At 45.1% G+C, this 26,048-nt stretch overlaps 1 protein-coding gene across 1 annotated transcript in view; it reads left to right on the top strand.

Annotated features, from left to right (window-relative positions):
* The first annotated feature begins 2,204 nt into the window (after positions 1–2,204).
* ARNT2 (aryl hydrocarbon receptor nuclear translocator 2) overlaps positions 2,205–26,048 on the top strand; it is a 48,164-nt gene continuing 24,320 nt past the window's right edge. The window contains exons 1-3 of the mRNA XM_032233142.1: positions 2,205–2,314; positions 6,697–6,744; positions 23,093–23,306. Coding sequence (XP_032089033.1) covers positions 2,205–2,314; positions 6,697–6,744; positions 23,093–23,306 — 372 coding nt within the window. The remainder of the gene's footprint in view (positions 2,315–6,696; positions 6,745–23,092; positions 23,307–26,048) is intronic.

Here is a 26,048-nt window from a genome sequence, read left to right as displayed (position 1 = left end):
TTAATTGTTTATTTCTTAGATGTTTGAGGTTAACTTAGCTCCATAAAGAGGCTGCACAGCTAACAAATTTTTAAAAACTCATAATCTAAAAAAGGAAACATTAAGAAAAACCATTGGCCTATTACTTTTCCAATGTTATTCCCCAGCAAATAGCATTCAATTCTTTGCTTCCAGGCTACCATCTCGCATAAGCATTTGAAGGATTGCAGTCGGAATAAAACATAAATGTTGCATTTTGGTGGTTTAATTTATGACTTATTTATTATTTTTATTAGAACGCTTGTAAATAGCATTAAGGCCTAAAACTCAGCAATATAATGGACTTGGAGGGGGCGGGGGAATGGAAGCATAGAATGATGCTAATGTAGTTTATCTTGATTTAATGGACTGATGGAGGAAAGAGGTGCCCATAAGTTCCAAATGTCCATTAAAAAGCAAATGAAAGTTTGCATATTAGTAAAATGATTTTTTTTTCATTTGTATCAGAAGTCTGCTGAATAGAAAATAGGTAACTACATGCAATTCCTTTTTTTTGAGGGATGTTACCTTTGAGTCAGTGTGGACTCCTGAAGAAGAACCTGTGGTTTTCTTGGCAAGAGTGGTTTGCCATTGTCTCATTCCCAGGGTTGAGAAAGAGTGACTGGCCCAAGGTCACCCAGCTGCTTTGTGCCTAAGACAGGACTAGAACTCACACTCTCCTTCCTGGCTCCTAGACTTATACCTTAACCCAGGGGTGTCAAACTCAAGGCTTGGGGGGCGGATACGGATCTGCAGGCGGCTGTCCCATGCTCCATTTTCGCTGGCAGAGAGTTGCAGGAGGCCGTTGCAGCAAAAAACGGAGCTCAGGAACCCGTTTTTGCTGGCAGAGTGCTCTGACTACCACTGGCTCCCCTGACACAAGTGATGTTGAGCTGGCCACACCCACATTGCCCCCCTGAAGTCAAATACAACCCTGAAGCAGCCGTCAATGAAATTGAGTTTGACACTCCTGCCTTAACCCCAGTGGTGGGATTCAGCCAGTTTGCCCCTATTTGGGAGAACTGGTTGGTAACTTTCTAAGCAGTTCGGAGAACCGGTTGTTGGAAGAAATCTCCTTTTGTTTTTTTCCCACTTTACAGGGCAAATCCTGTAAGGAAGGCAGGAAGGAAACATCCTGGTGCTGTTTCTAGCCTCATCTTGATTGCCCTGCTTACAGAAACTGCCTCGCTGGTTAACCCTTATTCCATTGTAACAGCTAAGGGGAAGCACCCATCGACGTGAATGATGTTGAGTTGGCCACACCCACCCAGACACATGACCACCGAGCCCCGCCTACCCAGCTGGTCATTAGGGCAGAGAACCGGTTGTTAAATTATTTGGATCCCACCACTGCTTAACTCCTACACTGAACTGGCTCTCTAACTAATCTTAGCAGGTTTAAAGAGTTATAGATTTAGCATTTTTCCTATGCATTCTACATTCAGCTAAAGGGTGGTTAATACCGTGACCCGTCAAATGTGTGCCCGACAACAGCGCGCCGACACAACCGCGGCGAGAAAAACGCGAGGTCGAAAGCGCTCCCACAAAAGAGCACCGACAAAACCGCGCCCACAAAAGCGCGATTAGGGTTAAGGTAAGGGTTAGGGTTAGGGTTAGGTTTAGGGTTAGTGTTAGGGTTAGGGTTATGACGTTGTTTTCGTGTTGTTTCTTGATGGCGCGCTTTCGTCGGTGCGCATTTGTCGGCGCGCTTCTGTGGGCGCGATTTCGACCTCATGGTTTTCTCACGGCGGTTTTGTCGGCGCGGTTTTGTCGGGCGCGCATTTGTCAGTGAACCGGTTAATACATTGGTTCAAGCAATAATTGAAGTTTAGAATAATTGTATTTGTAACAGTTCAGATTGCATTGATATTTGGAGGGAACGACATCTTAAAAATGAACCACTGGGACAACTTCCTGTTTTCCACCTATTTCTTTTAAAGGTGTGGGGGGGGTTCACCCCTGAAAAGAGACAAATTGGATCTTTTTGGTCTCCTTTTTTCATGAGTAGACAATGCGTAACCAAGATACTTTCCGTAGCAGCCATTCTGTAAATAAGGAAGTCTCCCATGGAAACCACTTTGTGAATGAGCTCACCACAATCTATCAAAAGCCCAGCCACGCCAGGAGACCCGTCGTTTCATCTGCCTACCAACTTAAGCTGATGCTTTATGTTCTGTGTTACAGAAATGGCATCGGACATACCAGGCTCAGTGACATTGCCAGTGGCACCCATGGCCACTGGTCAAGTGAGAATGGCAGGATCTGTGCCTGCCAGAGGGGGAAAGAGGCGTTCTGGGTAAGTAAGCATCACTTTTTCAAAATATTGTTGAATGGCACGGACAAGATATTTTCAAGATGGAGCTTCTTCTTCTTCTTCTTCTGCTTCTTCTTTCTTCTTCTTCTTCTTTCTCTTCTTCTCCTTCCTTCTCACTTCTCGCTCCTCACTCTTCTTCCTCCTCCTCCTCTTCCTCTTCCTCTCTTCTTCTTCTCCCCCTCCTCCCCTCCTCTTTTTCATCATCTCCTCCTCCTCCTCCTCCTTCCTCTCTGCTTCTTCCCCCCTCCTCCCCCTCCTCTTTTTCATCATCTCCCTCCTCCTCCTTCTTCTCCTCCTCCTCCCCTCTCCTCTTCTTCTTCTTCCCCCGCCTCCCCCCTCCTCTTTTTCATCATCTCCTCCTCCTCTTCTTCTTCCTCCTCCTCCTCCTCTTCTTCCTCTTCTCCCCCCCCCTCCTCCCCCGCCTCGTTTTCATCGTCTCCTCCTCCTCCTCTTCTTCCTCCTCCTCTCTTCCTCTTCCTCTTCCTCTTCTTCTCCTCTTCTCCCCCTCCTCCCCTCCTCTTTTTCATCATCTCCTCCTCCTCCTCCTCTTCTTCCTCCTCCTCCTCTTCCTCTTCTCTTCCTCTTCTCCCCCTCCTCCCCTCCTCTTTTTCATCGTCTCCTCCTCCTCCTCTTCTTCCTCCTCCTCTTCCTCTTCTTCTTCCCCTTCTCCTCCTCCTCCTCCTCCTCTTTTTCGTCTCCTCCTCCTCCTCCTCCTCCTCCTCCTCCTCCTCCCCCACTCTTCTTCCCTTTCTCTTTCCCCTTTTCCTCCTCCTCCCTTCCTCCCTCTGTCTCATGCAAACACACACTTACTCCTAAACACAGATGCATGCGAAATGGCTGCGAGTTTTGGACAAACAACGTTTCATTCAGGATGAAGAATGAATGAAAGAAAAGGATTCAAGAGGGAGGGGGTCCTTTTTTCCTTTGCATTACTACCCAGATCTTCTCTTTGAAGGTCCCTCTCTGATGGATTTCCTAACACTTGGAGGGAAAAGAAGAGGTGGTATTGCGAGATGGATAATCATGCACCAATAAAGGTTGGAAATTGCCAGGGCAATGAAAGAACATTTTATCCTAGGTGCACATACGCGCACGCACACACACACAGAGTATATCTCTACAAGTGTGTGCACATATATGCGCATGCACGCACACACACTAAATGACTGGAAAGAAATAGACTAATCTGTTCTGAAATGTTTGAACATAAAGTAAAACCGCAATATTATGATCCCAAAGAAGATAAACGAAAGGTATCATAATTTATTAAGAGGGATGCTGACAATGGCCAGAATCAATCTGGTACAAAATTAGAAAAGGAAAAAAAAATATCTGCGGCGAAGCTTTCATCTTCTCCTAAAACGATTTTCAGCCACTAAGCAGAAAAAAAAAAGATTTTCCTACCCCCTGAATTAATAGTTTCCACCTTGCGTTTTTGACTGAAAGCTAAGGTTAGATGCAGTTCATATTCTTGATGTATGGATTTTTCCCCCCCTTTTCTTTTTCACTTGTGTCAAATAAATATCATGCAGTGAAATTGCATGGTGGAAGGAACAGTCTTTTTGAAGGACTGCGAGCCAACCAGCCAAACATCCATCCGAATGAATGCTGTGAAGGGTAAAACGATTGGGGGAATATTTGTAAAGGATGGGAGGCTTAACCTTGGTTTGATTTCAAATTTATATACTGCTCTGCAGAGGCATTAAATGCAAATGGGAAAAGATGAGCACCTTGAATGACCTTAGAGGGGAAAAGAAAAGGAAAACTCAAAATCTATATTTTTGTACGATCTGGTCTCCAAATGCGATTTGAGTATTTACGAAACAGTTGACAGCTTTGGAGCTCCCTAAACCATTTAATGAAGCAAGATGTTTACAAAATCCAAGAAAAAAATGCATTTCCAAGTATTTCTACCATTGTGGAAGCCAGAGATCCATCAGGAAGTGGACAGTAAGTGGACAGTGAATCCTATTCTTTTTATTAACTTAACCAAGTGGCCACTGGGGGTCACTGTTTCTCCACCAATCAAAACACCAACAAATTAAGAAGAGCGGAAAGAGCTTAATTTCATTGAAAATGAGAGTCATTCTCCCTACAGCTGCTGCTCAGAAATATATAATGATGAAATTAGAAAATGTGGTCATAATTTAACCAAAATTAAAATTTAATTGAGGAACAGCCTTGGCACACAGCCTCACTTTCCCCTGTTCTCACCTCTTAAAGGTAGGTTCGGGATGGTGATTTAGGGAGGGAGATATAAGGTGGTCCTTGCTCTAGTCCAGGGGCTCTGGAGCCGCATGTGGCTCTTTCATCCCTCTGCTGTGGCTCCCTGTCACCGATCGGCTCCACAATTGATAGGGCTTTTGGTTAGGACAGGTAGAGGAAAAAGGAAGCCGCGCTAGGAGAAGACTTTATGGTGGGAGGACTGGACTTCCGGTTGGCTCCAGAATTGAACAGGGGGCTCCTGTTTAGGACATTTGTGGCTCTTTGAATGTTTAAGGTTGCTGACCCCTGCTGTAGGCAAAGCATATATTTTTGAGTAAACAACCTTATCAGACTTCAGAACTCAAAGAAAGTGACAAAAATAGGGCAATATTAGGAGGGTAGCAATGTTGGTGGTGGAGGAGTTTTGTTTGGAAAGAAATTCAAGAGGTGAACTGGAAGAAATGGATTTTTTTTTTTTTTTGGCCTGGTGACCAGAAAAGTAACGGGTGAAGAAATTGGGCTGGCTTTTGGAGATCATCTGGCTGTAACACACGCAAAGCAAGAACAGCCAAATAACAGGATAACTTCACCAGAACAGAAACATTTGACTTCTGGCTTGCTTTTAAAGATCAGCTGGATGGAAAGGCAAGCCAATGGATGTTCGAGGTGGCTGACAATTTTGCTTTTGAGCAGTGCTAAGGAAAAAGAATCCATAGCACGGGGAGCAGAGGTGGGTTCCTACCAGTTCGCACCTATTCGGTAGAACCGGTTCGTCAAAATCTACTGAACTGGTTAGAAGAGGTTCCACCAGAAAGCAGGCCACACCTACAGAAGAGGTTCCAAAAATTTTTGAAACCCACCACTGACACACACACACACACACACACACACACACACACAGAGACAGACAGACTCACACAGAGAAAGAGAAAGAAAAAGAAAGAAGAAAGAAAGAAATAAAAAAGAAAAAAAAAAGAAAAAGTGAGAGAGAGATGAAAGAAAAAAGGGAAAAAGGGACAGAGACAAAAGGAAGGAGAGAGAGAGAGAGAGAGAGAGAGAACACATGGCTGGCAAGCCACTCCCACCAGGTCACATGGCCAGCAAGCCACTCCCACAAAGAAGGCCACAACCCACAAAGTAGGTTCAAAAATATTTTGAAACCCACCACTGACGGAGAGGGGACCTGAAGGAGAGATAATGGCTTTATGGATGTCAGCACCCAGTTCCCCTCATCCACTGTGGCACAGTGATTAAAGTGCAGTACTGAATCTACTTCCGCTGATCACTGGCTGCCAGCAGTTTGGCAGATCGAATCTCACCAGGCTCAAGGTTGACTCAGAACTTCCATCCTTCCGAGGTCGGTAAAATGAGGACCCAGATTGTTGGGGGCAAGAGGCTGACTCTGTAAACTGCTTAGAGAGGGCTGTAAAGCACTGTGAAAACTGTATAGAAGGTCTAAATATCATCGCTATTGCTATCTCTGCTGTTGTCCTGGCAGTGCTGGGCCCAGTGGTGGGATTCAGCCAGTTCGCACCTATTCGGGAGAACGGTTGGGAACTTTATAAGCAGTCTGGAGAACGGTGTTGGCAGAAATCTCCCTTTTGCTTTTTCCCAAATTACAGGGCTAAATCCTGGAGGAAGCAGGAAGGAAACATTCTGGTTGTTGTTTCTAGCCTAATCTTTATTGCCCTGCTTACAGAAACTGCCTCCTGGTGAACCCGTATTCCATTGTAACAGCTAAGGTGAAGCACCCATCAACATGAGTGATGTTGAGTTGGCCATGCCCACCCAGTCACATGACCACCAAGCCCCACCTACCCTGCTGGTCATTAGAGCAGAGAACCGATTGTTAAATTATTTGAATCCCACCACTGGCTGGGCCTGATGGTATTTGGAGTCCAGAATATTTGGAGAGCTGCAAAGAGCCCATTTTGGCTGTTTTTGGTTTGCTCCCAAGAGAGAAGGGGCAGGACTGCTCATAAACTCTTTAACAAAAAGGAAGAACTGAAAGAATAATAAGCATCGCCAATGAGCAGAGAAAGTCAGAAGGGGAGGCACCATGAGAAATAATGCATAACTCACCCCATCTTTCTTTAATCCATGCAGACTCTTCCAGCTACGGAGATATAATTGTAATACTCTTTTTTCCCCTCCCCTAGAATGGACTTTGACGATGAAGATGGGGAAGGACCCAGCAAATTTTCAAGGTGAGTTTTTATTGGCAGATTATTTTTTATTATTTTTTCCCTTCTACAACACCTTACAAGGTGAGTTTTTAAAAACAGGCTCCGTCAAGGTATATAAATGGATGGGGGAAACCGTGTTGCACAGTTAATTATGCTACAAGGAATCCCATGTGATCTCAGCAGATACGCATTAATTTGCATGTGTTTAATATTAAAGAGCATGGAACAAAATGTAAAAAAAAATTCAAGAGTGCCCCTTAAGGAGCCGAGGTGGCGCAGTGGTTAGAGTGCAGTACTGCAGCCACTTCAGCTGACTGCTAAGCTGCAGTTCGGCGGTTCAAATCTCACCGGCTCAAGGTTGACTCAGCCTTCCATCCTTCCGAGGTGGGTGAAATGAGGACCCAGACTGTGGGGGCAATATGCTGACTCTGTAAACCGCTTAGAGAGGGCTGAAAGCCCTATGAAGCGGTATATGTCTAACTGCTATTGCTATTGCTATTAACAACTCTGGCAAGCGAAACATTTTTGGAGTGTGTCTGTGAGCACATTGTGCCTGCGCGCACAACTATACACAACTATGTTTGTGCTGCTTTATTAACCAGAGGCATTTTCTTTAGCTCATCAGCCCATTGCATCCATTAGGATTTAAAGAGGAAACATCGGGGAATTTTAGAAGACACTAATAGCAAACCATTGGGGTATTGGTGTGAAGCAATGTACAACAATATTTTTGTGAAATTCCTGGTAGTTGTCCCAGGGTCCTTAGTGTTTTCTAAACACTAAGGACCCAACACTGAGGACCCTGGCATAAACGACCAGGAATTTCACAGAAAGGACATAAAGGGTCCTTAGAGTTTCTGAGCTTGCTTGTTTTCTTGCAAACATTTCATTAAGTAGGTGTTGTGGCCCAGCAGGAGCCATTGGAACTGCCAGCAGACTCCAACAGCGAGGGACGCTATGAGTCGGCCCTGGACAGGGTTCCGACTCTGAGCAGGGCACAGAGAGACTGGTTGGCCACCAGGTGGCGCCTGAGCCTTGGATCAGTGGGGAGGAGACAAGGGAGAGTGATCCAGAAACCAACAGTGAGTTGTTCCGGGATGCATGCAGTCGAAGAGCTACTCGGCGTCAAGAACAACTACGTAATTACAGGAGGTAATTACGCTCAGCTGATGGTCATTAGGCTCCTCTCCAGACTATAAAACAGACTGCTTATGCCACGCCCTTCTTGCAGAAGTCAACGCTTTGACTAAAGAGAAACAAACTTGCCAAGCTGGATTGCTGCCAGAGTTTGTCTGAATTGCTGCCAAGGTTTGTTGGCCTTGCTGCCAAGGTCCTTATCTGTTTGTTTACTTGGCTTTCAGCCACCGAGAGTCTGGTCTTGTTATTAAAGGACATTCTCATTAAGCGTGCGTCGGTTTTCATTACTGGATGGAGGAGGGGGTCAGAACAGGTAGGTAATTCAACAGTGGTGGTCTACCTATCTAGATGAGCACTGATGACGTTACCTACCATGTTTCCCCGAAAATAAGACAGGGTCTTATTTTCTTTTCATCCTCAAAATAAGCACTTGACCTTATTTTCGGGGAGGTCTTATTATTTTTGAGGTGCAGGAGGCCCCTTAACCTCGGCCCATGGATGAGCTGATCCAGAGAGGGCCGGAAGGTCTGTCTCTGTTTCTGGCACACTCTTGCCGCCACTAAGAGAAGGGGCGTGGTAGCTAGGATTTGCAGTACCAGCCTCCGTGAGGCTGTTCTGCGTGGATGGCAGGTCCATTTGGGATATGTGGGGCATGTTGCCCCCCTTCCCCACAGGAAATGGCAGAGACCGGCTGCGCATGTGTTTAAATATTTTAGAGGAGGGCTTGTTTTCGGGGGAGGGATTATTTTAGCGCATGCGCTCAAAAGCCCAATTGGGCTTATTATCTAGGCAGGTCTTATTTTCAAGGAAATAAGGTAGTTTGGTAATGAAACGTCTGCAAGAAAAGAACCAAACTCAGAGACCACCAAGACCACCACTACCTCCCCCCCTCTTCCTCCTCCTCCCAAATCTCACTCCTTACTAGCACTGATGATGTTACCTAGTCTGGGTAGTGAAACATCTGCAAGAAAAGAACCAAGCTCAGAGAACACCAAGGACCCTTCAATTATACAACCCTGAGCTACAAATATCCTTCTTTATTGAGCTGGACTTGTCTGCAACCCTATTTTTTTAAAAATATTTTCATTCTTAGAAAGAGAATTATACTCTCAGCCGCAAAGCGGTAGAACTACCCAAATAGAATGGATCGAACACAAGAATAATTTTACCCTATAGGTGAGCAAATCCTGCAGTATATACGAGCCCTTCTTGGAAATGAATCAGAACGGCTACCATCCTTCTGCCTACTACACTGTGACACCGTTTATTACTGCTATTTTATTGTTCTGTCCTTGCACAATCTGGGCCAGGAGCTCTGCTTGAAAATAACGGAATGACAAAGCACTATTTATATGCTTGGCAATCCTTGGAGCTCCTTCCCATCCGTTGGACATATTGTAGGTGCGATGAAAACAACCTCTCTGGGATTTTAAACCTGAGGCTTTGCATTCCTCATTTCTTGAATCCAAAAGTAGCTTTTTAAATCATTTTTTGAAAGAGGAAGCTTTCGGATAGTTTTGCTCCACTAAATGAGGTCTGAAGGCCATTCGTCAGTGTTAGGTAAGCTCCCCGTTGGGAGAGCGGGTACGTCAGTGAAGCGTTGTGAGAGTTGTGTTGGAGAACACACAAACCAGCATACAGAGAGACTGCAGTTTAAATAGGCTTTTACTTTCGTGAAATAGAGGTATCAGAGTCCATCAAACAGTCCAAGTCATACATGGATAAGACAGTCAGTCATCAATGTCTTTTCAGTTAAGGGATAATCCAAATAACATAGTCCAGTATCATATAATCAGTTCAGTACTCAAAGTTTGCTAGCAGTTGCAAAACTTACAATAGCTCACGGCACTTTCTAACAGCCAGCTTCCAAAACACTCAGATCAGATCAACACAGAGCTAACAGTCATTCTTGCTCCCTCTTATGGCCGATTGAGGAAAACAGCAACCAATCACATTATACAGTATGCTTTAAAGAAACAGGTACAACATTGTTACATGATTCATATATTGCCAACGCAACCATTAGAATTATATTCCTAACAGTCAGGATCCATTTAGTGAAGTCCAGGGAGACAGGGCTTGACATAGATTGGAAGTCCCGTCTAACTCATTCCTTCTGTGATTCTTTATACTAAAGCATAAAGAGGCTTGTCCCAAAGATGCTTTTTGCAAGAGGCAACTGGATTTTCTGTTTCGTTTTTCTTTGAAGGCATTTGGCTTCTCATCCAAGAAGCTTCTACAGCTCTGACTGGATGGTGGGGAATGGGAGGATTTATATTCCTGGCAGACAGCTGGTCATTTGCATCCTTTTAGCAGGTCATTGAGGCCACTTGAAGGTTTATCTGTGTCCCCAGTGTCGTCTGGTTCCTGTAGTCTGCAATTTTTTTCCCCTCTGGAAATCCATTCTTCTTCCCACACCATTCAAAGTGTGTCTTCATCCCAAATCGTTTAGCTAAAAAATCTGTAGAGATTCTCAGTCACCCAGATCATGGTTGTCCCAAAGGTGCTTTTTCAGGAGACAACTGGACTTTTTTTTTTCCTTTTGAAGACATTTTGCTTGATGAGAAGAGAAACATCTTTGAAGAAAAAGAAGGAAAGTCCAGTTGCTTCCTGAAAAAGCAGCTTTGGGACAACCACAACCTGGATGACTGAGACATGACTGAGATTCTAGAGCAGTGTTTCTCAACCTTGGCAACTTGAAGACGTCCGGACTTCAACTCCCAGAATTCCCCAGCCTGGGGAATTCTGGGAGTTGAAGTCCGGACGTCTTCAAGTTGCCAAGGTTGAGAAACACTGCTCTAGAGACATAAAGAGGCGTAACTGTCAGCCAGCTAAACAATGCATACAGCAAGACTTCGAGTTAAGATCCTTTGTGTTCTGACCCAGGCTTCCTTAGAAAGCAAGAAGCAGAGTCTTGGTCCCAGTAAACCCTCTTTTATTTACACATCTGTGAATTCCTTTCATTCACAGTCAGCAAGGCTTAGCAAACAGTCTTTCAGGGGAATGTTTATCAACACGAACCTTATCTTGCTTGGAGAGCTGCCAGATAACTAGTTTCCAAACGCAGGGCAAGGCAACACTTGGCACAGAGTCTCTTATAGTTACAAACAGAACTTTCCACTCTTGAAACGACAGAAGGAATGAATTGTTTCCTGCAAAAGCCCCCTCCCCATTCGCTCCTCCTTTATTTCCTATGGGAGGGGTCAATCACCTCCAAGGTCTGGCTTTACTTCTAAGTCAACCCTGCTTTCTTATTGTTCTTGTCTTCTGGCAGCTCTGTGCATGCGCACACTGGGAACAGGCTCCAGCTGTTCCTCTGCCTCGCTGCTGTCTATCTCCCTCTCTGCCTCCGACGCAGAGCCCTCGTCTGAGCTTTCCTCAGCCCTGAGAACTGGCCCATGTTCCTCCCCAACCTCCCCACTGTCTGACTCCGCTGGTGGGCCACAACACTTTGTTGAGTGACAATGGCACTGAACAAGGTGACCGATGATCTGTCCTTGCCCTTATGACCATTGCAGCATCCCCAGAATCATGTGATCAAAATTGGAGTGTTTGGCATCCGGCATGTATTTATGATGTTTGCACTGTCCTGGGCTCATGGATTATCATTTACAATCTTCTTAGCCAACCTTCCACCAGCCATGTCAATGGGAAAGCTGGATTTGCTTAAGGACTGCAAGATAGAATAGACCAAAATACAGGATCTGCTCCTGAAATATATTTTCTGTTGATTGCTGTCCCTTCACCTTGGAACCTTAGATTTTGAAGTATATTGGTGATTAGTGGTGGCGCAAGTGGTTAGAATGTAATATTGCAGGCTAATGGGGTGGGGCTTCCGGCAGGCCCTGCTGCCGGTTCGCTCGTGGGCGCGCTGCACAGTGCAATAAAAATTGTTCTGCACATGCGCAGAAGCAAAAAACAAGATAGGAGAACCCAGTTTGGGGGCATGGCAGGCCTGGGTCCCTGCCGGTGACCCAGGCCGCCAAAGCACTACTGGTTTGGCTGAAGCGGGCTGAACCGGTAGGAACCCATCACTGAAGTTAACTCTGGCCACTGCCAGGAGTTCAATCCTAACCGTCTCAAGGTTGACTCAGCCTTCCATCCTTCCAAAGTGGGTAAAGGAGGACCCAGATTGTTGGGGACAAGAGGCTGACTCTAACTGTTTACAGAGGGCTTCAAAGCACTATAAAGTGGTATATAAGTCTAAGTGCTAAATGCTATTGCAGGCTAACTCTGCCCACTGCCAGGAGTTCAATCCTGACCGTCTCAAGGTTGACTCAGCCTTCCATCTTTCCGAGGTGGGTAAAATGAGGACCCAGATTGTTGGGGGCAAGAGGCTGACTGTGTAAACCGCTTAGAGAAGGCTGTAAAGAAGTAGCATATAAGTCTAATTGCTATTGCTATTCATTCAACTGCAGTGATCGCCTAACGACGCTGGCTAAAAACATTGTAGAATTGGGCGTAGCTCACTTAGCAACTCCCTTGCTAGCCACAGATATTCTGCTCCTAACTGGGTGGTAAGTTGAGGACCAGCTCTCCTCAGCCTGCTGAGATATCATGGGTGAACCTCAGTTGTTTGTTGTTGTTGTTGAAGCTTGTGTGCCGTCTGACTCCCAACCCTTCTGGGTGGTTCACGACAAAGAAAGATATTGCAATAAAATCTTCCTAAAATAGTAAAATAGAAGATGAAAAAAAAGAGAGATAGCAATGGCAACAGGCCAGATGGAATGAAGAGATGTCTCCCTCTTCCCTCGCCAAAGGTCTGGGTGAAGAGGCTGGTCTTCATGTCTGAGCCAAGACAAATACAATCGTTGTTGTCTTTTTGGATTTCCCTCTCCTCTTCTGGTACCGCGGCAAGTTTAAAGCACTACAACTTTTAAACTCCGCCGCCATTTCCCATGCCTTCCAGAGACGGCAAAGCTAGATGAAAGCAAAGTCCGTTCCAGTGAATGGTTTCCCACCCTTCTTTGTCATTCTAGTTAGCTCATGACCCATTTCAAGCCAGTGCATAATCTGTGGTCCCTCTAAAAAACTTGGCCATGGCCCCAAGCGTCTCTCTCTCACTTTCAGCCGCCTCCAGAAGTGGCCCTTTCTTCTTTTTAAATTTTTGTTCCGTCATTCGGGCGATCAACAAAACGCTGCCTAAAGCGAATGGCAACAACAACAACAAAAGACAGAGAATTTTATATTTTAAAGTAACGCGACTGCACTTGTATACTGTTGCTCTTTAATTTCACTGTAAAATAGGACAAGCTGAATATATTAATAGATAGTAGAAATACACTGAAGGGAGGAGTAGAGGGATAGAAGAAAGAGGGGTAGAGAGGGTGGGAGCGAGAGGAGTGGTAGAGGGGGAGGGGAAGTAGGATAGAGGGGAATGTTGGAGGGAAGATGGAAAGTTGGAGGGGGGCGAAAGAAAGGGTGTATGGAGGGTCGAAGAGGTACATTGGGTTTCTATTTTGGGGGGTACTGTTGACAAGAGGAATGGCTGTGTTTATTGTTTAATGTTATATGGCCCCGGTATGCACAGTATATATGTGACTGTACGAAATGAAAATGGAAAATAAAACACATTTACATTAAAAAAAAAAAGACAGAGAATTGTAATCCTGAATTCATCCAATGGAAGAAGCGAGGGAACACATGGGAGGAAAGTGCGGTATACATTTGTAGTTCATTAATTTTTTTTTTTAAACTGCAATTTTGTTTTGTTGTCCATGCCCTACTCAGTCCTTGGAACGCAGCCCCTTAGAGTACGACTCAAAACCAAGTTTGTCTTTTGGCTTGGAAGAAAGAAAGAAAAAAGTTACGCATCTCTGGTTTAAATGAGCCAGAGGGCTCCAAGTTAAAATGTAAGAAAGCTGTTCTTGGTTTAAAATAGGAAGCGAGATCTTTTGGTGTCCTTGAGGCTTTGGGGGAGAGGAGAGGGCTTTTGAGGTCTAGGAGGCCGAAAGCCAGACAGAAGAGCCTGAGACAGACAGGTCCATTAACATAACTATGCAGTGTTCTCAACTGTCATTCTCCCTGAGAAATTGCCTCTTTCCCTCATTTCTGAAGAGAAGAAAGATATAAAGTTTGCACCTCTGGACTGCCGTGCTGAAACGTGGGACTCAAAATTGGCAGTTGGTGGTGGGTTCTGCTCTAATTATGGCTTTTTAGTATCGGCAATAAAAATAGCTGATCCAAGGTCTGTATCCTTCAATCTTTGCCTTTTTGGCATTTCAAGTTTGAATAAGAGCCTGGGTGAAGCCAGACGGGGAAGAATAGACGAACCTTGAGGATTTAGCAATCTCATTGCTAAATGAGATTTAGTTACACTCTATTCCTTATTCTAGTCTATTCTATTCTATCCCATCCCATCCCATCCCATTAGTCTATTCTATTCTATTCCTTTCTATTCCTATTCTATTTTATTCCTTTCTATTCCTATTCTGTTCTATTCCTTCTCTTCAATTCCTTATTTTATTCTATTCTATTCCTTTCTATTCCTATTCTATTCTATTCCTTATTCTATTCTATTTATTCTATCCTATTCTATTCCTTACTCTATTCTATTCCTTTCTATTCCTATTCTATTCTATTCCTTATTCTATTCTATTCTATTTTATCCTATCCTATTCCTTATTCCTTTCTATTCCTTATTCTATTCCTTATTCTATTCTATTCTATCCCATCCCATCCCATTATTCCTATTCTATTCCATTCCATTCTATTCTATTATTTCTATTCCTTATTCCTTTCTATCTACTCTACTCTACTCTACTCCATTCCATTCTATCCCATCCCATCCCATCCCATCCCATCCCATCATTCTATTCTATTCTATTCATGCAGAGACATCTTAAAGCAAATTAACAGGAATTATCAGCTTACAACCTTCCGTTTGGTGATCCTTCAAAGTTCAATGGCCTCTGAGAAAAGGGATAGGTCCATTTTTCACAGTTGCGATCTTTCCAACATCCTGATGGATGTTGGAATCAAAATTCAGATGCTGGGCAACTGGTTCATATATATGATGGTTGCAGTGTTCCAGGGTCATGCGATCCCCTTTTGCGACTTTCTGACAAGCAAAGTCAGGGGGAAGTCAGATTCACTTAACAACCGGGTTACTCCCTTATCAACGGCAGGGATTCACTTCACCACCGTGGCAAGAAAGGTCGTAAAGTGGGACAAAATTCACTTAACAAATAGAAATGTTGGGCTCAGTTGTGGTCGTAAGTCAAGGACTACCTGCGTACGAAATTTGATGCTCTCCTGATGGTTTACTTGCGATCGCTGTTTAAGAGCCGGGGTGGCACAGTGGTTAGAATGCAGTACTGCAGGCTACTTCAGCTGACTACCAGCTGCAGTTCCACAGTTCACTTCTCAAGATTGACTCGGCTTTCCATCCTTCCGAGGTGGGTAAAACGAGGACCCAGATTGTTGGGGGCAAGAGGTTGACTCTGTAAAGCCCTTAGAGAGAGCTTTAAAGCGGTATATAAGTTTAAGTGCTATTGCTAGTACTATTAAGTCGGTGGGAACTGATGTCCCCAGTCCTTGGAGGTTACCTTGTTCCCTATCCCAACTGGCTGAGAATTATAAGGCATTTGCCCATACTTTCAATATGTTTTTTCTCATCTTAACCCTTGTTATTTACCATGTTTTGGTTATGCTATCCTTTTTTTTCCTCTGCAGGTATGATGAACCAATCTCTGTTGATAAGGAAAAATATATAAGGTAGGCATTGGCGGGGGGGGGGGAAAGGGAAGGGATAATCCTAAGATAAACGAGAGAAAAAAATCCATCCAGCCCTTTGGAATTCAGTCTAAGAAGTTAGTTTTCTCTTTGGGGCGGGGGGGGGGCATTGTGTCAAAATAATGGCTGATGCAGAAAAGAGAGGCGAGATAGGAGATACCTTCTGGAAGGGGCAGTCTTAGAAAAAGGGTGTAAAATCAAACCAGAGTGTGCTTGTTACAGAGGCAAGTAGATCCCTTGGAAGTGGATTACTACGAAAGGAATAGAAAAAAGATCCTACATCCCACTAACTTATTGCACTTGATTCTGATGGAAATTAAATGCAGTTCCAACCCAGGATTGGAGATACACCTTCCCACCTATGCAGAAATACTAGGTTTGAATTCACATCATCTTGTTTTAATGACCCCATAATCCCTTGCGGGATGGAGTCTGGGTAACTGGATGGATCTGAGTGTTTATTGGCCGGATGCCCTTCCGGTCACCAAGGCGGAGATTTTTTTCCCAGCAGATCTATTCTCATTGTGCCCAGAGAGAGAAATCCCTGCCTCTACCTAGGATTGAACTCCCAGCCTCATGATTGTGAGGCGAGAGCGCCACCTCTGGGCCACCGCACCACTACTAGGTTGAATTCACATGAGCCATTTAATCTGGTTGTTGAATTAACAACCCCTTTTTTGTTGCTGAATCATAACCCAAACATATTGATCTTGAGTTGGTAGAAAACAATAAGGCAGAAACCTTGCTTGTTGTCAGAAAATATTTGATCAGTGTTGACTGGCTTAATAGCATGTTGTGTGAATGCAGCCCTAAGAGATTGAAGGAGCTTGAATCTTTCGTCATCTTTCTACAGCATAGCGGCTTTCCAGAGTTTCAAAAGAAGGGGCATAACTGAATTTGCAAAGGTCGAACTTTGCTGCAGAAGGTTCTTGCCATCTCCCTTTCTTTTAGAGAAGCAGAGAGCAGGGACTGGAAGGATAAAGAGACTGGCTTGGTGTGCAGCAATGTCCTCTGTTGCAGTAAAAACAATTAAAAATGGATTGATGAGTTGGGGAAAGACTACAGAGCAGGTTCTGACCCAGCCTCAACAGAACCAATAATCAAACTCCTTGTCCTTCTTTAAAAACCCTCTTATCTAATTACTGTGAATTCATGGCCTTCACACACACACACAGAAAAGTCCAGGCAATAATCCTTCCAAGGGTTAATTGCAATAACAGACCTTATCAATCCTTGGATAATTGCCAGGCCGAGAGCTTCCAGTCTCAAAGCTGTCAATTAATTCCTGCCAATAAGTCTCCAGGATGAGCAAATCTTCCTAAATAAATTCGAATGGTTGTCTCCCACGAGGCCACTCCCTTTTTGCTTCTATTTATTCCCCAGGCAGGGAAGGGCCATTCAGCATCCCTATGGTGCCCTTTCTTCCTGAGTTGGCTAATGGTCCTCAGTTGTTCTCCTCTCCTGTGACAGCTCTGTGCATACGCACATCTGGACATGCCCCAGCTGTTCTTCTTCTTCCCCGCTTATCTCCGACTCCGAAGGCAGCTGGGGAGTGTTGGGAATGTCAGACGGCCCTGGCTCTATCTCTGTTTCTGATGCAGAGTGTCCATCAAAAACCTTCCCCAGACTCCAGGACTGGCCCCAGTTTCTCCCCAACCTTCTCATCATCCAAGTCTGCCGGCAGCTGGCGGGCCACAACAGCAGAATGGGATTGAGTTTACACATCATCCTGAGCCACCCTCTTGTTGGCAGTGATGTCTGGCCCCAGCCACTTAATAAAAACAGGGCCAATCAGTAAATTAACTTAATTAAGTTTGAGGGAACAGGAACAGGTTTAGTTAATTGGGAGAAAAACTATTGTGGTTAATTGTGCTTTTTCAAGAGTGCTTTTCCTGGAAGACTTTTCGCTTCTCATCCAAGAAGCTTCTTCAGCTCGGATGTCTACGGAGCTTCTCAGTCATCCAAGTCATGGTTGTCTCAAAGGTGGTTTTTTCAAGAGACAACTGGACCTTCTGGTCCTTTCTTAGCAGAGCTGAAGAAGCTTCTTGGATGAGAAGCGAACGTCTAACAAGACAAAGTCTTGAAAGTCCAGTTGCCTCTTGAAAAAAAAAACACCTTTGGGGCCACCATAAGCTGGATGACTGGGAAGCTCCACAGAAATATTGCAGTTGATGTTGGGCAAAGCTGTTCAGGGAGGAAATTGTAGAACCAGAAGCTGCTACAGGGAAGCTTGATCTTACTTGTTTAATATCTTGAAGCAGGAACGTTGGGAAAAGACAAAGTGAGATCTTCATTGATCGATGGGTTTAAGTTTTGGGGAGAGTCCATCGAATGCCTTGGGAGAGCTGATGTTTGTCTTCCCTTTAAGGAGAGCTGAAATTATCATACATAGTATACCTTCTCGTCTACTGGATTGGCTGCACCACCCTCCCTGGCTCTTCTTAGTGGTTATGGGAAGCCCATGCTATTTGTTGACAGGAGAGGCAATATATCAAGATGGCTTTCTGTCTGACCTCCTTGCCCTTGAGGTATTGCTGAATAGAGCCGAGGGTGGCGCAGTGGTCAGAGTGTAGTCCTGCAGGCTGCTTCTACTGACTGCCGGCTACCTGCAATTTGGCAGTTCAAATCTCACCAGGCTCAAGGTTGACTCCTTCTGAGGATCCAGATTGTGGGAGGCAATATGTCGTCTCTAAACCGCTTAGAGAGGGCTGTAAAAGCACCATGAAGCGGTATATAAGTCTAAGCGCTAAGTGTTATTGCTGATATTTGGATGGAATGGGAGCAGTCGAGTAGTGCTGTGTGGCAAATGGGTCACGGGGAATGCATGGATGTTTCTCATGTGCATTCGCACATTCAGGGACACCCTCCCTTTCTCTCCTCCAGGCATACCTGCACACAGGGAACCATTTTATAAGCCCTAAACTCAATGTCAGGAATCCCCAGTCTTGGCAGTTAGTGAGTAATTTGGAATTTTAGGAGCATCTCATAGCTGCTGTTACAGATATTTGCCTTGAGGAAGGTTGCTTTCTACTGCATGCTACCGTTTCCTAGAAATATTCTGTCAGCACTCCTTCATTGGATAATCAGGAAAGAAAACCACAAGACTCCATTGACAGAATCAAGTGTACTTTTACTAATTATAAATGAACAGAAGCGTAGCAAAGCGAAGACTGATTATTTAGGCGCGAAAGCAAATGATATATAGAACAACCCATTCCCCACCCCTTGGCATCCCAGTCACAGTCCAATCATAATTCTCCCAAGTGTCAGGTGCGAGATAACTTCGAAAGGCATCACCAAGATGGAATGCCGGTGCCGTTGGCCTTGGCGGGAAACCTCCTCCGCATGCGCAGTAAGACAGGCAGCAGAAACTCCAGAATCTTCCTCCAGCGCAATTAGTAGTCCCCTCCCAAATACCATGCCCCCCCTCCCTGTTTCAATGGCAGCCGAAGCAGCAGCAAAGCAGAGGCTGACATATTCTTTCTAGTCTCCATTTACTGTTCTTTATCTTTCTTCTTCTGCCCTGGATGTGGTTCTAAAAAGCCTGAGGCTATTTCCTAAAAGTGATGCACAGCCTTTTCTCCAAGCTACCTTCCTGGGAAATACCTCAATAAAATACAATCAAGTAGAGCATTGAGTTTAAGAAAGTTACTTTCAGATGGTCTACTGGGGACCTGGGCCCTTGGTGAAAAGCTAGCAGGTCTATCTAAAAACAGACAAGTTATCATTTTTTTTGTAATAATCTGTTGCCTCGTGGCAACATTTACATACTTTTTGGGCGCAGAACATCACTCTGCTTCCTGCCGTGGCCTCTCTGAACATGCCCAGATCACATTTCCCTCCTCCTCCTCCTTCCCTGTTCATTTCCATTATCTTCCGTGCTTCAGTGGAGGAAAACTTGGAAATGGGGAATTGGCTTTATAGATAAAGAACAGTAAATGGAGACTAGAAAGAATGAAAATTCTCTGCCTGTTTTAGAAGATGGTTCTGTCAAGAGAGAAAATAGATATATTGAAGCAACCTAAACTCTAGGTTCAGTGAAGCTACAGGAGAAATGCAGAACATGCAACTAATAGTAGAAATGAACTTGCCAAGAGTTTAGAATAGAATAGAATAGAATAGAATAGAATAGAATAGAATAGAATAATAGAGTTGGAAGGGACCTTAGAGGTCTTCTAGTCCAACCCCTGCTTAGGCAGGAAACCCTATACCATTTCAGACAAATGGTTGTCCAACCTCTGATTAAAAACTTCCATTGTTGGAGCATTCACTACTTCTGGAGGCAAGTTGCTGCACTGATTAATTGTTCCAACTGTCAGGAAATTTCTCCTTAGTTCTAGATTGCTTCTCTCCTTGATTAGTTTCAGTCCTTTGCTTCTTGTTCTTCCCTCAGGTGCTTTGGAGAATAGCTTTTATAATAATTTAAAACAAACAACAAATAAATAAATAAGCAAGCCACAGAGTTAACTTCTGCAAGCGTTTTTTGTAACCAAAAAGTATTTTTTTTAACTGAGTTCTTCCTATCGCCACCAGGCAATATTTGCTGTCTTGTCCCACTTTAGCATCTTCTTCCAGCCATTCCTAAAAATTATTTCCCCCATAACAACAGTCCAAGCGCCCACCCCCATCCCTGTAAAAGAATCCAGATTTACTGCTTGTGCTTGTATGCTTGGGAGTTTATATATCGTATGTATGAAGGTGGAATGGATCATCTTTACTTCGCTCTTGTATAAGCAAAACTGGAATGAATGTAATGAATCAATCCAAACACCCATTTCTGCCAATTGCAGAATTCTATTCATGGAGCAGAATCTGGATTGCCTTGGCTGCTATTGTTACTATTGTTCCTGTTATATGTAATGCAGTGGTGGGTTTCGGCTCCCGTTGCAACTGGTACTCTGCAACGGGGCCAGGCGTCTACCACGGGGCATGCGCTCTGTGCACGCATGCACACTCACTGCTTGTGATGCTCCACCCACTTGGCGGAGTGTTGCACAGACACTGTATGCTGTGCGAAGCGTGCGCAAATGGCCCATTTCCTTCAAATACAGGTAGGAACAAGGGTAGGCGGGCGGGCCATCCAAAGCACCGTTCCGGTACGGTGGCTGCTGCTTCCGGCAGACAACGGTAGGCGCGTACCAGGGCATTACCGCCTGGAACCCACCACTGATGCAATGTAGCGCTTGATACATCACCTAAGATTTTGCTGAGAAACAGACTAAAACATTCCATAACGTTTGGTTCAAAACGGTGGGAAATGGTTCCGTTTTCCTTGTTCCCCAAGTTTTTTCTCCCCCCCCTTTGGAAGTTTGCCATTCCCCATTGCTTCCCTTCCTCAAGATGCCGATTGGTCGTCCTGGGTGCAGAGTCTCTTCCTATTCATGCATGCATGAAACTCCCCGGCTTGCCAAGACCTACCTATTTTCATTTCAGTGAAGGAGGACGATCTGCCTGGGCCACGAAATCGGAGTGTGGATCTGCTTCCTCCATTGCAACTTCAGGTTTTGTGGGCAGGGGGGTTCCATGTGTGTTCTGGTGCCTGGGAAAACCAGGGTTATGTGCCCTAATTTTCTAAGCAAGGGGGAGGGGGGAAACAACCAAACAGGAGATGACCTTGGCTGGGACCTTCAGTGCCTCTAGACGAGAAATAGAAAAGATGGTGTCCTTACCCAAATGGCATGAGTAGGATTCGTGGCTGAAAATAGCAGGGATTTGGGAGAGCAGAAGACTTGGTAGGCCTGGTGTCTTCCAAGAAAGATCTTCCTCTTTTGGCCCTCATAAGTCCCTCTTGAGGGACGTTGGAGACTCGCGGTCCAAAGTAGAAGCTGAAAGTCCATGTTCTTTGCAGTGAGATGGGTGAGAGTAATGAGGACAGTGTAAATACGGGTTGTGGGAAAGGTCGGCCCACCAGATAAAGATGACAAATCCTTTTTTAATTGTTTTATCATTGCTCTAATTGTTGTTCCCTTGTTTATCTCTCAAGAAGGGCTTGAGGACCAAGGCCACTTCACCCCACTTTTCTGGTTCTCCCTACTCTCCCCATGGCCACTACCTCTAGCCATAAACCCAACATTCCTCTAGACCAGTGGGTCTCAACCTTCCTAATGCCATGACCCTTTAATACAGTTCCTCGTGTTGTGGTGACCCCCAACCATAAAATTATTTTACGTTGTCCGTATTTTTTCAAACATGTGTTTTCTGAAGGTCTTAGGCGACCCCTGTAAAAGGATTGTTCGATCCTCAAAGGGGTCCTGACCCACAGGTTGAGAACCGCTGCTCTAGACTGAGATCCATTTGCTTGTAAGTGTAGATTGAGACACAAGAACTGTTGGGTGCACCTGGTACTGGTAGTCCTCGACTTACAACTGTTCACTCAGTTCAACATTACAATGCACTGAAAAAAGTGCACTCAGGGCCGTTTTTCACAGTTACGATCTTCCCAGCACCCCCATGATCGCAGGATCAAATTTCAGATGCCTGGCCATTGACTCATACTTATGACCATGGCTGTGTCCCAAGGTGACGGGATCACCTTTTTGCAATCCTTTGGACAAGCAGAGTCAATGGGGAAGCCAGATTCACTCAACAGTCAGATCACTCATTTACCAACAACGGTGATTCACTTAAGAACGGCGGCAGGAAAGTTTGTAAAATGGGGAAAAGGCTCATTTAACAGATGTCTCGCTGAACAACATCAATTAGGGGCTCAATTGCAGTTGTACGTCGAGGACTACCTGTATATTCTGCTAGTTTACCTAAACCTATAAATGTGAATGAGAGCCCACCCACAACGTCTCTCTCTCGAAGAGCCACAGTGGTCCAGTGGTTAGAGTATAGTACTGCAGGCTGCTTCTGCTGACTATCGGCTGACTGCAATTTGGCAGTTCGAATCTCACCAGGCTCAAGGTTGACTCAGCCTTCCATCCTTCCGAGGTGGGTCAAATGAGGACCCAGATTGTTGGGGGCAAGAGGCTGACTCTGTAAACTGCTTAGAGAGGGCTGTAAAGCACCGTGAAGTGGTATATAAGTCTAAGTGCTATTGCTAAGTTGGAAGGCAGGCAGGCAGGCAGGCAGGCAGGCAGGAAGGAAGGAAGGAAGGAAGGAATGACCATGGTGGCACAGTGGTTACAATGCATCATTGCAGGCTAACTCTGCAGACTGCCAGCAGTTCGATCCTGAATGGCTCAAGGTTAATTCAACCTTCCATCCTTCCGAGGCGGGTAAAACGAGGACCAAGATTGTTGTGGGGACAATATGCCTGACTCTGTAAACAGTTTAGAGAGGTCTGTAAAGCACTGTGAAGCGGTATATAAGTCTAAGGGCTAAGTGTTATTGCTCTTCCCTGGTCCTTGCATTTTAAGTCTTTGGGATGCTCGGGCATAGTGCCTCCCCTCCTTTGAGCCCACCTGGATCTGCTATGCCAATTTCCAAGCACTGCATCTTTTACCGACAGCATCTCGCTTTCTCTCTCGGTTTGCTCCTTCTCATGTGTGCTTAGGGAGAACCATAGTGAGATCGAGAGACGCAGGAGGAACAAGATGACCCAGTACATCACCGAGCTCTCTGACATGGTGCCCACCTGCAGCGCCTTGGCGCGCAAACCCGACAAGCTGACCATCCTACGCATGGCAGTGTCTCACATGAAGTCCATGAGGGGCACTGGGAACAAATCTACCGATGGAGCATATAAGCCTTCTTTCCTAACCGAGCAGGTGGGTGGCTTTGTACAAGGCTGCAGAGCAAACTTGAGGATCTTGCAGGGGTTAGAGAAGCCAGGAGCACGTTTTTGACATATTACAGGGAGGCTGGATTGCAGCTAGCCCTAGTGGAAATTTCTTCCGTCTTGTCTTTAGATTGTTCCCCTTCAGTTTGAACGGCAGGGGTTTCTTCCCAAGGGAGGATAGCTTCTTTTTTTATATATAATGAGGATGGTGGGGTTTGGGGGGTGGGTTGGTTTCTTGCATACAAGGTGGTTGAAAGGTGGCGAGTGAATGTCCTGTCTTTCCTAGTGCAGTCTGCTTTCTGGAAGCGATCACTCATCCCAGGTAAAAACAGATGGAAGACAACAACAGGGTTGTTATCTTAAGCAGAGGTTGTAAACAGATGTTTACTGGGACAGCGGTAGGAACAGGGTCTTGCAAGTCTGTGTGTGGTTTCCTCCTCCCTCGTTTTGACTGCTAGTGAACGAGAGAGGGGCTTCCCTGAGATGTTTTCTCCAGTTACTCTCTTGGAATGAGCTCAAGCCCCGTTTATCTAATCATTGCCTTGGAAGCAGCTCTTCCGCCTTCCTGTGCTTCTCACCTACCCTTCCATTCGTTCCCAAGGAAGAGTTCACAAGCGGATTGAAAGACAAGGCAATCATGGGGGCTGCAGAAACCTCCTTTATATTTCTGAAGGTCTCCCCATCTAGACAGGTTCTTCCCTCCTCGTTATTAGCCCATTTAAAGATGGGGCAGTGGATTAAAAGAACTTTCTTTGCTCATACCATGTTTCCCTGAAAATAAGACAGGGTCTTATTTTTTGACCCCCCCAAAATAAGCGCTTGGCCTTATTTTCAGGGAGGTCTTATTATTTTGGAGGTGCAGGAGGCCCCTTAACCTCGGGCCACGGCTCAACTGATCCAGATAGGGGTGGAAGTTCTGTCTCTGTTTCTGGCACACTCTTGCCAGCCCTAGCGTTGCTTGGCCTGCCACCTCTTTTGTGGCCGCCACTAAGAGAAGCGGCGCGGGAGCTAGGGTTTGCAGGAGCAGCATCCATGAGACCGTTCTGCATGGATGGCGGAGTGTGTGGGGTGTCCCCCCCCCCCAGGAAGTGGTGGGGACTGGCTGCGCATGCATTTAAATATTTTAGGGGAGAGCTTATTATCCGGGGAAGTCTTATTTTCAGGGAAACAGGGTAGTGTCGTAGAAACCTCCACTGTCTGCTTCTCAATGGTCAACCTCATAACATAACGGAGCTATAATAAATGTGTTCTCAGGCTATCTGAACCCCAGAAGATGTAAATCTCATTCTTAACAACCACACATAGCTTCACTTGATTGCTAAGCATGAACTCAGCTGAAATGACATAATGTGGAACACTTTTTTTTAATTGCCAACTAAAATAACGTCACATTGAATGGTTGATCGTCCTGGGGTCAACAGGAGGTTGCAATTCACCCAACGGTGGGATTCAACGGGTGCAACGACTGGTTCGCTTCAGGGGGCGCTTTTCACGCTGCGCATGAGCACATTGCATTTGAAATCAGCACTAAATCTTACCTTTCCCTGCAGCCGCGGTGAGTAAAACAGGGGAGACATGGCAATCTGTTCTGCTGCGCTGATCAGCTGGGCTTCAAACAAAGGAAATATAGTAGTGTTTCTGAACCTTGGCAACTTGAAGATGTCCGGACTTCAACTCCCAGAATTCCCCAGCCAGCATTCGCTGGCTGGGGTATTCTGGGAGTTGAAGTCCGGACATCTTCAAGTTGCCAAGGTTGAGAAACGCTGAAATATAGGATGGAATAAAGCAGGGGCAGGTGGGCGGGGCAAACTGATTGAGGGAACTACCAGTTCGCCCGAACAGATCCGAACCGGCTGAATCTTACCCCTGAATTCACACAATGGCTTGTTGGTTTCCTCCTCCTTTCCCATTCTCTTTGTCCCTGTGTTTTGTGGCTTTGAAGCAGAATAGTTGTCGATGTAGCTGACATCTCTGCCCTGAGAAATATCATCCATGCTTTTCAGGGACACTGTCTGTTGATTACGTTACGTTACATTTGAAATGTCTAAAAATCAGTATGGATAATTAACTTTTGGTGTTGCACACACACACATACAACACACAAATTGTTTGCGGTCTGTATAACACTCAGTAGAGGCTTTAAAGGGTCTTGAGTAGTTTATGGTTTGTTGTGTTGTAGGCAACCAACAAGTGCCTTCACCCTGATGTGATATTTTATTTTGGCTGGGCATTGTATGTATATTCCAGTCTGTAGGAAAATGACAACATGATGTGAGAGAAGTAATGATCTCTGTTTTCTAAAGTTTAGAGAACTAAGGAAAGGGGAAACAATTTATAGTTAATTTGCAACAGAAATTCTTGTGATTGGACCGTGCACGGGAGGTATGGTAGAAAGTCTGATAATTAAAAGTAGAATGGGTTATTTGTGTGCTGGGTGAAACTTCTGCTGAACATCACATCCAAAGTTTCCTGTCCTTTCTCAGATTAACAAAGTTGGGAGGGACCTTGTAGGTCATCTAATCCAACCCTCCACTAAAGCAGGAGACCCTACACCATTTATGACAAATGGCAGTCCAATCTCTTCTTGAAAGTCTCCAGGGATGAAGCTCCCACAACTTCCGAGGGCGACTTCTGTTCCATTGGTTGCTTTTTCTCACTGTCAGAAAGTTCCTCCTTATTTCTAGGTTGAATCTCTCCTTGTTCAGTTTCCATCCGTTATTCCTTGTCTGGC

Source organism: Thamnophis elegans, chromosome 16, assembly GCF_009769535.1.
Source record: "Thamnophis elegans isolate rThaEle1 chromosome 16, rThaEle1.pri, whole genome shotgun sequence".
NCBI lineage: Eukaryota > Metazoa > Chordata > Lepidosauria > Squamata > Colubridae > Thamnophis > Thamnophis elegans.
Note: the sequence above shows the minus strand (reverse complement) of the source record. Positions and strands in the feature narration are given on the sequence as shown.